Raw genomic sequence first — 13,353 nt, 5'->3', positions numbered from 1 at the left:
GGGCGGGGGGAAGCACTGTGCCAGGGACAAAGACCAAATATATATTTCTTTGTAAGTTGCAATATCACAGGAGGTCACGTTCGTCAGCTTTTTTTCTGTTTTGTTTTTGGTGTTTTATGACATTGACATTTTGGTGGAGGAATGTTTTAAATTTTAAAAGCAAACCTGTTAAAGAGCTAGGAGAAAATACATTTTTGTCATCCTCTGGGTATAAAGGGAAGACCTTTGCAAGCAAGACCTTAAAGAAATGCCAAACATAGATTCAACTTTATAAAAAATTTAAAATTCCTTCACAACCTGCCCAAAACCCCAACAAAATCCGGGAGCATTTACATTGAATATGACAGACCTAAAGCTCTTTCAAGGCAATAAGGAAAAAATTAACATCCTAAAACACAGGCAAAGGATCTGAATAAGTAGTGCACAAAAGAATCAATACAGATGGCCAGTAACCTGGAAAACAAACACCTCCAAGGGCATTCCAGTGAATGCGAATCAGAATAGTGTGGACTCATTAATTTTCAAGATTGATTTAATTCCTGAGAATGATTCTTCACTATAGGCAAGAGTGGGGAAAGGCGCATTCTCTCGCACAGTTGATAGACTGCACACTGATGCAGACTTCACTGGTGGAGGAAGGTAAACGAGGCAGCATATACAAACGCTTTATTTATTTATTTAAATATTTTATTTGTAGGTACTCTCCACAGCCAACCTGGGGCTCAGACTCACAACCCTGAGATCAAGAGTCGCGCGCTCCACTGCCCAAGCCGGCCAGGCCCCCCTACAAAAGCTTTAAGAAGCAGTGATTTCATGTTATGAGTTCTGTGGCAGATGAACTGCTGTGGATTTGCGCATTGTAGTTTACAGATTTTGAGTTTTATTTTTTAGTTTTTAGTAACGTGCTGTCCAACTATACAATAGAGGCCTATCTCTTTAAAGAAAACAAGTTTTAGATAATTGAAGGTAACCTATTTGCATCAAAAAGGCTTCTTTAGAAAAGATTAAAAGAAGGGTTTCTTTCCATTATGAGTGACCCTTTTTAGTTAAAAATGAGTTACTGGTACAGTAACTAGTTTAGCTGTGTGGTTAGAGTGAAGTGTTCCTGGGTGTTGGCATGGGTAGGGGTGATTGTGGGCTCCTGAGGAAGTCCTATCCGGTTCTGGTCAGCAGCTCCAAAGAGTCAGTGTTTGGATTTGGTGGAGATGGGCTTGTTTGAAGAAAATGGTGTTTTAGGAAGAGGACCCTGGGCTCAGAGAAAACAGTCTGGGGCTCTTTTGGTACTCTAGGCTTGAGATCCCAATGACCACCAAAGTAGGAACAGGGAAAAGTGGTGACTCTGGGAGACAGTGAGCAAGCTCACCTGAATCTGATGACTGGGAATATGCAGGAGGTAAAGGACAATGAAGGAATGAATGACAGGCTTCTTGTCACAAGTGGGGCTAGCAGGAGGGAATTGCCACCTTGAGGAGAGCCATGAGGATTTTGACCCTAGGGTCAAGTTTGCCTTAGGGTCAAGTTTGCCTTGAAGGTGGTACACTGATGTTGTTGGGATAGGGAGGCTGTGAGGTGGGGTTAGTTGGTGGTGTGGATGTGATGAGAGGGTGGAGGCTGACAGCTGGTTGTAGAGACTGGAAAAGGAGTCTTGGTCAGAAGGGGACCATAGTTGGAGACTCTGAGAACATGGCAGGTCCAGACGACTAAGTATTTATACAGTGCAGACATGACTGTCCTCGTCTAGCTTTCTCATTCCAGGGAAGCTTCTCTTTCCTGACGACTTCTCCAGACCTCCTATTTTCCTTTCTCAAGGAGATGGCCCACCCCTCTACTTCCATCTGTCTTCCCCCATCCCATCGTTTATTCTAGGAAGCTTAACCTTTTTCACGTAGTAGTATCCTTAGGCCTTAGTATACCCCCTTTCACTCCAGACGCACCTTTCCTTTATTCTCAGAGGAAGAGATACCTACGCTCTTGTGTTGCAAAGATTAGCCCCATCTGTCCAGTACAGTCTTTCCCTCCCTTCCTCCCTCCCTCCCTCCCTCCCTCCTGGGAAACTTGCTGTTCCATTTACTCCCCTCCCCCCAGTCTCCAGCTCCTTAGTCCTTTGTGATTTGGCTTACACACAGAGCTTTGAGGAGAGATCACGGATTTCATTATACACAGAATTAGAAGGAAATGAACTTCCTCAGTTCTCACTTCTTAAGCATGTTAATGTTTATCTAGTCTACTCTTCAGAATATGCTGGAAGATGTTTCCCAACAGTGGTTTCCAAACTGTGGAGCCCCCAACAAGAGGAAGGGATGTCCCCCCAACCTTGCCTTCTGAAAGATAGGCGCTTCCACCTCTGTTTCAACCAGAATAGCTCTTTCTAGTTCTGATTAAGAATTCATTTGGGTTAAGTGTTTTGTGACTTAAAATGAACTACTGGTTTAAAAATTAAATCATGGCTTGTACTTCCATGAGTTAAACTCACTTATGTTAGCACCTTAGTTAGATTGTTTCATATTGTGGTGAATCTGAAGGAATTGATGTTATATATATATAAAGATTTTACTTATTTATTTGGCAGAGAGAGAGAGCACAAGCAGGTGGAGTAGGAGAGGGACTGCTTAGCAGGGAGCAGAATGCAGGACTCTGGGATCATGATCTGAGCCGAAGGCAGACGCTTAACCGACTGAGCCACCCAGGCGCCCTGAATTGATGTTATATTGTGAACTGATGGCTTTCATAGCTTATCACTGAAAAGCAATTAAACATTACAAGGCAAAAATAGTCTTCAATAAAATTATTTCTGTAAATAACTGACATAAAAATGTTGACCTAATTGTCTCCAGAATGAGGCCTGTGTCCCATAGGCTTCAGACTGACCTCAAGGAAAATTTTGCAGACTTAAAAAAAAAAAAAAAAAAGATGACCTGGCAAACATTCTACCTAAAAGGAAGTCTAATTTTGGGCATCTTTTAGAAAATGATGAAGTCACTTATTGTATAGCCAAGTAGAAAGTAATAGATTTGCATATTAATTTTTTTACACACACATATATATTTGTAATTTTTCCATGCTATGTTACTTAGGTTCTTTTTTTGTTTTGTTTTGTTAGGTTCTGAGAGACATTTTAGTTAGTTACTCTTTTTCTATCTGGTAATGTAATAATACAGTGTTGGTGTTTTCAAGTTTATATGTATGTACTAGATTTATTCCACAATACCTAAGGCAGACAGATTACCAAATTTCCTTCCTCTCCTCTTACCTTTAAAAATTCTCTTTGGGGTGCGTGCGTGCGTGTGTATGCACGTATAGGTATGTGCACATCATGCTCATCACTGATGGCCCATGACCTTGGGCCCATCTCTCTGCCTTTCCATTTTACTGCACGAAAAAGGAATGAAAAGTAGGTAGCCTCTGCCTCTCTAATTCTGAGTTCTTTAATCCGGCTTCCCGGTGGACATTTACAAGTCCCAACCTCCTGATATTTAATCCTCTTGACTCTCTGAAAATGCTTTTGATTGGATATTTTAGTTTGAGCTCCCTCAGAAGCAGATTCCAAGACAAGCATTTGAATGCAAGTAGTTTATTTGGCATGAAGTTAGGGGAGTAGAAAAGTGAAATGAGGTGGAAAAAGTGGCCAATAAAGGGTGAATTACTGAGCCAGCTCCCACCTTGGGCAGCTGCTACTTAATTTTGTGGGGGAAAATTTGGGAGATGGTTATTCAGACTGAGGGATGAGGGATCTGGGGTTTTTATTTATAGGCTAATGTCTTAGTTTGGGGTTGAAGGGTGCTCTTGAGGGGCAGGTAGGTGGCAGAGCAGATTACAGTGATAGGAAAAGCCCTTAGGTAGAGAAATGGAGCTACTGGGAGTTAGATGCCAGGAGGTATGCCCTGAAGTGGTAGTGGAAAGGGATAGGGGCAGGGTACAGGCAGCATTCTCTGTCCCAATCTCCTGATTGAGCTTCGTGGTTCTCCCCCCCCGAGATTATTTATTTATGAGAGAGAGAGAGAGAGAGAGAGAGAGAGCGTGTGCATGAACTGGGGGGAGGGGCAGAGGGAGAGGGAGAGAGTGAGGACAAGCAGACTCCCTGCTAAGTGTGGAGCCTGATGCAGGGCTCAGTCTCAGGATCCTGAGATCATGCCCTGAGCCAACATCAAGAGTCTGACACTTAACTGACTGAGCCACCCAGGGGCCCTAAGCTTTGTGGTTTAATGACAAGAGCACCATGGTCTCTGGAGTAGACTGACCCATGCCTGACACTTAATAAGTATTCCTCAATATTCTTCAGTTCCCTCTCCTTTTAGCAAGGCAAGGGAAGGCCCTCTCCTCTTCTACATAGTTTAGTCTTTAATCTCAAACCCTTCTGCGTTTAAGCATTTTTAAGCCAGCACACCAGGTGCTACACCCAAGAGGTTTCCTCTCGAGGTGCTGGTGCTCGCTATGTGGCCAGCATAGTGATAAATGCTGGGGATGCGGACGTGAGAGGCATGATCCTGACTCAGAGGAGTTCCCGGGCTCGGGGCTGATTATTGAGTGACTGACCTAGAGAACGCTCTTCAAGTGAGAAAGGACTTGAAGTGAATCAGCTAATCAACAAAAAGTGTGCTTGTGGGTGCTTTGAAATATGGTTCAAGCGTTCTTCCTTTCAGACCATGGCTCTGCCTTGTTAGCTGAGCGACATCCCTTCTCTCCGAGCCTCAGTTCCCTCAGTTGTCAGATGGGATTGCTAATATCTACTCATGGGATTGTTTGAGGATTAAATGCAATAACCTTGATAAATGGACTGGATTTGGATAGAAGAGAGGACAGGGGCATGGGAGAGAAGGTTGATGGCTAGGTCACTTACTATAGCTCTTATAGAACTAAAGTAGGAAAAATGGGTTTGGGGGGCTTGATCATGGAAGGCATTGAATCTCAAGCTCAAACAGGCCTTGGGACATTGCTGCAAGGACAGTGAGGTTTCATCGCATCTCAGAAAGGCTGAGGGAAAGGGCCATCATTCATTCTTCACACTAATATGATATCCTTGGCTCACTGAGCTGTTCACGGGCATGGTGGAGACCAACCACATTCTTATGTGGATACATAGGAATTTAACACTATCAAAAAGCAGAAACAGACCCATAAATACAGAGAGCAAACTGATGGTTGCCAGAGGGGAGGGGGTGGGTGGATGGGCAAAATGGGTGAAGGGGGTATGGGGACGTACAGGCTTCTAGGAACGGAAGGCATAAGTCACAGGGATAAAAAGTATAGCACAGGGACTATAGCCAATGATACTGTGATAGCATTGTATGGTGATGGCAGCTACATTGGTGGTGAGCACAGCAGAACGTATAGACTTCTCGAATCACCACATTGTACAAGGGAAATTAATGTTGTGTGTCGACTATACTTCAATGAAAAAAAGAATTTAGGGCCGCCTGGGGGGCTCAGATGGTTAAGCGTCTGCCTTCGGCTCAGGTCATGATCTCAGGGTGCTGGGATCGAGTCCCGCATCGGGCTCCCTGCTCCTTGGGAGCCTGCTTCTCCCTCTGCCTTTCTCTCGCTCTGTCTCTCATGAATTAAAAAAAAAAAAAAAAAAAGAACTTAACACTATGAGGACCACCAAGTGGTGCCAACAAGTTCTGGATCTTAAACTGTACATTATTAGAATACATTAGCTGCTGGCCCATTTTTGGTCTTAAAGGGGAAGGCTAAGGCCCAGCAAGGTGACAGTCTTTTAATTATAAATCAACTTGGTGAGAAGACTTACATCTTACAGGAGTTCAGAAATTTCCTGTTTACAATGCAATCTAATGGCTTGGTGTCCCAGAAGGTTTTGAGAGAGACCCTTTTCTATTTTAAAGTTGAGAACATTTGCAGTTTCCAGCTAACATGTCACATACGTTCTTTTGATCTTTGTCTTCAGCTGCTCATGTTTCCCACCTGGAAAATGTGTCCGAGGAAGAAATGAACAGACTCCTGGGAATAGTGTTGGATGTGGAATATCTCTTTACCTGCGTCCACAAGGAAGAAGACGCAGATACCAAACAAGTGTATTTCTATCTATTTAAGGTGAGGTTTTTACCATTTTAAAAAGGCGTTTCTTCTTTCTCCCATTGTTCATATGTGCTCAATTTCTGCACACCAGGTCGTGATCGTGGGTGGGAAGGCTCTCAGCTCATGATATGTTTGCCCTCAGGGTTTGTGGAAGCATGCGTTTCTTCATGAGGGAATCTCTAAAATGACCCACCATGTGTTGGACACATCACTTTCCTTGAGAGCCTTCATATTTGTATGCAGATTTGAATATCTTGATTTGCTTATGCTTATAGATTTCTTTCCATCCACCCATCATTCATCCATCCAAGTATGTATTGCACACCTGCTCTGTGCTCTGTGCATGGCACTCATGTAGGCATGAGGGATAGATCAGTGGGCAAAGCAAAGTCGTTGCCCTCATGGAGTTGACATTTCAGTAGAAGAGGCAGACAATCAACCAGTAAATAATATATTTGCAGGTGGTGATAAGTGCTGTGAAGAGAAACAAAGTAGGGTAAGTGGAATCAGAATGGCAGGGATGGTGGTGGGTGGGAGGACACAATCATGAGGAAGGGCAGTTAAGAAAGGCCTCTCTGAGGAGACCACAGTTGAGCTGGACCCCGAACTGGAGGACAGGAGCCGTTGCTGAAAAGGGCTGGGGGAAGAGCTTTCCAGGCAACAAAAGGAACACCGTCTAGGCCGTGCACTTAGTGAGCGTGGTGTGATGTGGGAAGAGCAAGGAGGCCGGTGTGGTGGAGCCTGGTGAGCAAGGAGAGGGTGGGAGGAGATGTGGTTGGTGGGTGGCGCCAGGGCCTTGACTCTCATGCTTCACAGGGAGGAATCAAGAGTTTCCAGATTTGGGCATCTCCCCACTGTCCTCTGGGTCTTGTTGACACCAGTCACGATTACTGCTCCCACTCCCCAGAGCTGGGGCTTCTTGGCTCTGCCTCAGCTCCCCTTAGGTCACATCGATCCCCTTTCTGCAGACATACGTTTCCCCAGCTTCTGACTGCTGTCGGGATGGACAGGTGTGGGAGAGAAACGGGTGGTGGGAACAAACAGACGAACTACAGGGGGCCAAAACTATATTCTGAAAGGGGGCAGACAGAAGAAATAATTAAAAAACAGAAACCTTGTTGTTGAGGGCACTGTTGGTTATGTTGTATTATGTAATACTTCTAAGGTTCTTAAAAAAAAAAAAAAAAAAAAAAAAAAAGACAGAAAGCAAAACGCTCCACTCAGAGCTTAGAGCCCAGGAAAGGTTTGCCTCTTTACTGAGCACCGTGCTTCATTTTATATGACAAGGATAGAAAAATTTTCCACTGAGTTCCTTCTTTTGCTTTGGCTGCTAGGAATCTCAGTGCAAATTTTGTGTCCAATTTCTGTAGCTTTTTTTTTTTTAATCTGAATTTACTTGCTACATAATTTTCCCTTCTCCCCATTTATTAACTTTTGTCTTTTTTTTTTTTTTTGGCGGGGGTGGTTACTAGTAGGGGTTTGGGGATAGATAGGAGACAGGTGTGGGAGTGAGAATTGTAGTTTTAAACTTTGGGGTCATGTGTGGGGATATTGGTTCTAAAAAGGTAAATGGGAGGTGGGGGGAGGAGAAAGAGAGAGACGAGAGGGGTGAGCAGAAAGATAATGCACCTCTGAATTCCCCACCGCCATTAGCAGGCGCTGGGCTACTTCAGGTGACAACTTGTTGACATGGCTGTGAGGCCTGAGTCATCCAGATTGAACCCTGGCAGGTTCATGCTGTTTAGAGCTTCTTTGGAAAAAGATCTTAGTTGAAGAAAAACAACGTCTGCATGACTGCAGCGATTATTTGTCTTGGAACTGAGCACCCTGGCAGCCCCACCGCCCTGCTGGAAGTGAAGGTGGTGTCAAGGTTTCCATCCTGCCGGCCTCCTCTTGATTCCGTTTATAACTAACCAAATAGGCCAGACAGCATTGCTCTGCTTTGAAGTCCATTTTCTCTCTCTCTCTCTCTCACCTCCCTCATCTTTAACAGCACAAATATATTTACTCATGGGAACAAAATCTAAAATATTCAGCATTCTCCCCCATTTCCCTCCCAGAGTCATTTTTTGGGCAAATAAGTAATAAATCATCCATTCCTTAGCTTTTGAAAGGCAGTTCCTGTGTCTCATATGTCTCAATAATTACATTAAAATTAAATGTATTATACCTTTAAGTAACATTTAAAAAACTTGAGGCTTAGATTTTGGAAAAAAAAAAAACAAAAAAAAAAACCCAATGAAAAGCTGCTTCCTAAAGCTCAGTGTATCCCAGAACCTGTAACTATGGCTCCCGAGCTCGACTCTCTGGGCTTCAGTCCTGGCTACATCACATATGAAATGTGACTTTGAGCGAGTCATTCTCCCTCAGTTTCCTTATCAGTAAAATACAGACAGTGATAGCCCCTACGTCTAAAGGTTGTTAGGGGGTATTAAATGAGATACGACATAAAGAACTTAGAAGAGTGGTGAAAGTAAGGATGCAAATGCTTGCTGCAAGTATTAAATTTCTTTTATATGGCCACTTATCCCAGCTCCATCCTTTTGTGTAGATGAAGAAACTGACATTCAGCATCTCCCCAACCCATCAGTTTCTTTCCAAATTGAAACCCCCCAGTGGACCAAGTTCTCAAATGGTCTTATTTAACTGGGCAAACAAAGTATGCAGCCACAATTATCTGTATTTAAATTTTACAATCCTGGGCACCTGGGTGGCTCAGTTGGTTGAGCGTCTGCCTTCAGCTCAGGTCATGATCCCAGGGTCCTGGGATCGAGCCCCACATCGGGCTCCCTGCTCAGTGGGGAGCCTGCTTCTCCCTCTCCCTCTGCCACTCCCCCTGCTTGTTTGCTCTCGCTCTGTCAAATAAATAAATAAAATTTTATGATCCGTCTTTCTATATCCTTAGAAACACATAGAGTGACTTATCATTATTGCATGTTTATTTTTATAAAAATGGGCATAATACATTGAAAGGATAAACAGATGCCCCGTGCTAATTATGTATATGGCACCCCTAGAAGGAATTGAGGCCCTTGTAAGACATGGCTCAGGGGGACACAGGGTGATCTTCAACCTTGGGTGTTCGTCCATTTCCATTAACTCCTGGGAGCATGGTTACCACGTCTTGTTTCTGTTGAAAAGGCAGTAAGTGGAGAAAGGAGAGAAAGATGTAACTTAAGTAAATGCATGGTCATATCATACCTGGCCCACATGTAAAGGTTACAGAATTTTCAAGCAAAGGTTGAAGGTAAAGGATTTCAACATCAAGTTTATTTTCAAATTAGGTCTTGATTAGTGACTCTGTTCCCTTTTTCTCTCGGATATGTGCTCTTTGAGGGCTTTGAATTCCAGTGGCAAGGATTAAGAGCAGTGTTTTATTTTGTGGGCATTGAGATGCCAGAACACTTGGCTTGTATTCTGTGCATGGAGAGGAAATGAAAAGAGACCGCAACAGTGAAAGTTGCCGATTGAGAGCCCTGCAGAATTCCTTCCCAAAGGGCCTGGGCCCTAGTTTATGCATAGGACATACAGCTGGTACAAACAGCCCTCTCCTCTGGCCTCACTTGTGCAGAACGGGTCTCTGCCTTCCAGGGCTTTAAATATGAACCTTCTTCGGGGTGCCTGGGTGGCGCAGTCGGATGTATCTGACTCTTGGTTTCAGCTCTGGTCTTGATCTCAGTGTCATGAGATCGAGCCCCGCGTGGGTTTAAGATTCTCTCTTTCTCTGTCTCCTCCTCCCCGCGTGCTCTCTCTAAAATAAATAAATAAATCTTAAGCAAACAAAAAACAACCCTCCAGAGCATCAGCACACCTGCGGGGGCCTAGATGGGCATGTGCAAAGTGTGGCTGTTGTGTAGCAGGCCTCTGGGTCAGTGGGGATCTGGCAATGGTGGGGAGAAGAGAAAGGGAGTAGGATAGAGGAGTCTGACGGTGCTGCTAGTGCTCGAGGCTGCTCAGAACATGAAAGGGGTCTAGTTTCTCATAGCTCTGGTCATGGGTATGAAGGCAAATGTGGGTTACCTCGTAGTCACCCATTTTATTGATTTAAGGATTTATTTACACGTAGATAAGATAATTAGAATATGGTGACTTCCCTTCAGAGGCTATGTTGTGTGTGTGTGTGTGTGTGTGTGTGTGAGAGAGAGAGAGAGACAGACATTGATTTTTTTTTCCTTAATGATTTTTTTTGCAGCTCTTGAGAAAGTCTATTTTACAAAGAGGAAAACCTGTGGTTGAAGGCTCTTTGGAGAAGAAACCCCCATTTGAAAAACCTAGTATTGAACAGGTAAAAATTTAGAAAAAGAAGAAGAGAAGCCCTTTTTTTTTAATTGCTCTAAGGCTGAACAAACCTAATCTTCCTTCCATCTCTACACGTGTCTTCCTTCCATCCTCTATACCCAGTTTTGAGATGCTCACTGAATCTGTAGAAATTGTCCTGGACCCTTTGCGTCAGAAGTGAATACTTAATTTAATAAATGATCTAGCTGTTGTCTTTTACAGTTGCTGTATACTCAGAATTCACTGTGTTTGGGGAAGAAAAAAAATAAGCAGAACATGTAGGTCATAAGAACGCATGGAATGTGCTTTTTCTTGGTGTTGATGTTTTAAAATTAAGTCAATTAAGTCTTTGTTCTTTTGTTTGTCACTGTCTGAAAAAGCCTATTGAGGTGAGGGAATTAAGGAGCATTGTCAAAAACATTGTAAGTCAAGCAAAAAACACAAAAAAGAAATGAGATTTTGCATTCAGAAATTGACTTCCTGTTACATTATGATTCCTGGAAAGAAACTGGTTTGCTTGGGGAAACTGTTGACATATATAGACTTTTTCTGTGAGGTGTTGTATCCTTCCTCAGAGTCATTTTTTAGCCTGCCAGTGTTCGGCTAAAGAAATCTCAGAGACTCTTGACTGAATTTCTTGATGAGAATGATTACAGAACATAGGACATCAATCAGGGTCTCTACAAATACAAATAAATGTATTTTTATCAGTCAGTTTTCAGTAGAAGAAATTTTATTTTGTCTCCAAACTCTTATTCAATAAGAATTCATTGTTCTTTTATTTGAAATTAGATTAGTTGGGAGTGTTCTGCAGAGACATTAAATTAATCCACAGATTCTTTTAAAAACTCACAATTTTGAATAAGATTTTTTTTCTTGGTAAGCTTGCTGAAAGCGAAAGAGTGATAGTAAAGAGTTTAAATTCTCATGGTTTAGTTCAATGGAAGACGAGCTAGCAGCCTTCTGATTAAAATTTTGGTGGTGTAGGGGTGCCTGGGTGGCTCAGTTGTTAAGCGTCTGCCTTCAGCTCAGGTCATGATCCCAGGGTCCTGGGATCAAGCCCCACATCAGGCTCCCTGCTCAGTGGGGAGCCTGCTTCTCCCTCTCCCACTCCCCCTGTTTGTGTTCCTGCTCTCGCTGGCTCTCTCTCTCTGTCAAATAAATAAATAAAATCTTTAAAAAAAAAATAAAATAAAATTTTGGTAATGTAAAAATGTAATGCTTATCCAGGAACCTCATTATACGTGATCTACTATATTGATAGTGCAGCAAGAATTATTCTGCAAAATAGTCGTATTTTATTGTTTAAGAGGTTTTGACCTTTTCAGTCTGTGATTTTGATTTTCCCTTTAACGCTTGAGGATTGCAGCAGGCATAGAATAGCAACCCACAGCTTCTCTGTCTTGTCACTTTTCATTCACTATGATCTGTGGCACGATTCCCTCTGGGTATTCCTGTTTTCTAATAGGAAAAGGAAGAGATTTTTGTGAATAGAGAAATGTCTGTTCTTTAATAACCACCAATGGTGCTGACTGTGGGTGTTCAGAATTAGTATGATTGCATAGCCATATGAATAAATTGCCTTCCCTCCTTTTAAGGGTGTGAATAACTTTGTACAGTATAAATTTAGTCACCTGCCATCCAAAGAAAGGCAAACGATAGTTGAGTTGGCAAAAATGTTCCTAAACCGCATCAACTATTGGCATCTGGAGGCACCATCTCAACGAAGACTGCGATCTCCCAATGATGATATTTCTGGATACAAAGAGAACTACACAAGGTAATCAGATCACCAGTTCTTTTCCTTTGGCCTCTTAGAGCCTGTTGCAGACCTAAAATTACTACTTGGCCCTGCAAGCGGAGGGTTACCCAGTTTTCGTGGTAACTCCATCAATTCAGAATGTTTCTATAATTTATTTTTTATTAATATCATGATATTATGGGGGGTGAGGGATCCAAACCACCTAGCCCTGTACTACCCAGTTCGATAGTTGATAGCTACATGTGGCTACTGAGCACTTGAATGTGACTAGTATGAATTGAGATTTCAAAGCTTGTACAAAAAAAGGAATGTAAAATATTTCATTAGTACTTTTTTATATTGATTACATGTTGAAATGATGATATTTTAGATATATTCAATTAAATAAGATATATTGAAGTTAATTTCATCTGTTTCTTTTTACCTTGTCAATATGACTATTGGAAAATTTAAAATTATTTAATGTGGCTTGCATTGTATTTCTATTGAATGTCGCCGATCTAGGTAACCATACTATGACTCTGTAATTATTATATAGAAACTTCACTCCCATTAGAAAACCAAAAAAACAATGACCACAAATATAATAGTGTTAAAGAATTTTTATAAAGAAGGAACGATCATCCTTGGCCCAGCACCATGATGGAACTGATATCATTATACATGTTGTCTTCCAGTCTATTTTATATTATTTAGAATGAAAACATATATATATAGAATTTGCATCCTTTTTGTCCCTCTACTTAACATCTTATCAGACATTTTACTGGTTACATTATGGTCAGTTGAATTGATGTACAGTAATTTACCCAACCATTTCCCTGTTGGTGGACATCAGGCTGTGCAAATATTCTTGGATTGCACGTTTTTTCCCCTAACATGGGAATTTGTTTTCATTGTTTATGAATTGCCGAATAATAGAACTCACTTTAAAAATCTTAAACATGGGGCGCCTGGGTGGCTCAGTTGGTTAAGCAACTGCCTTTGGCTCAGGTCATGATCCTGGAGTCCCTGGATCGAGTCCCGCATTGGGCTCCCTGCTTGGCAGGGAGTCTGCTTCTCCCTCTGACCCTCCCCCCTCTCATGCTCTCTCTCTCTCAGTCTCTCTCTCAAATAAATAAATAAAATCTTTAAAAAAAAAAAAATCTTAAACATGGGCCACACAAAATAGGATAACTTACATTTATTTTCATTTAAGTAAGAGAGTGACTTGAATTACCCATTCTGTTTCCCTTTTTATAACTCTTCCCCTTTTATATTTTATTTATTTAAGTAATCTC

The 13,353-nt window shown here is 42.1% G+C and overlaps 1 protein-coding gene across 2 annotated transcripts in view; it reads left to right on the top strand.

Annotated features, from left to right (window-relative positions):
- KAT2B (lysine acetyltransferase 2B) overlaps window positions 1-13,353 on the top strand; it is a 94,623-nt gene that overhangs the window by 36,391 nt on the left and 44,879 nt on the right. For both annotated transcript variants that reach the window (XM_081825798.1, XM_081825804.1), the window contains exons 3-5: window positions 5,903-6,048; window positions 10,226-10,318; window positions 11,910-12,091. In XM_081825798.1, coding sequence (XP_081681924.1) covers window positions 5,903-6,048; window positions 10,226-10,318; window positions 11,910-12,091 — 421 coding nt within the window. The remainder of the gene's footprint in view (window positions 1-5,902; window positions 6,049-10,225; window positions 10,319-11,909; window positions 12,092-13,353) is intronic.

This window comes from Leptonychotes weddellii, chromosome 1, assembly GCF_054177405.1.
Source record: "Leptonychotes weddellii isolate Sample4059 chromosome 1, ASM5417740v2, whole genome shotgun sequence".
Lineage (NCBI taxonomy): Eukaryota > Metazoa > Chordata > Mammalia > Carnivora > Phocidae > Leptonychotes > Leptonychotes weddellii.
Note: the sequence above shows the minus strand (reverse complement) of the source record. Positions and strands in the feature narration are given on the sequence as shown.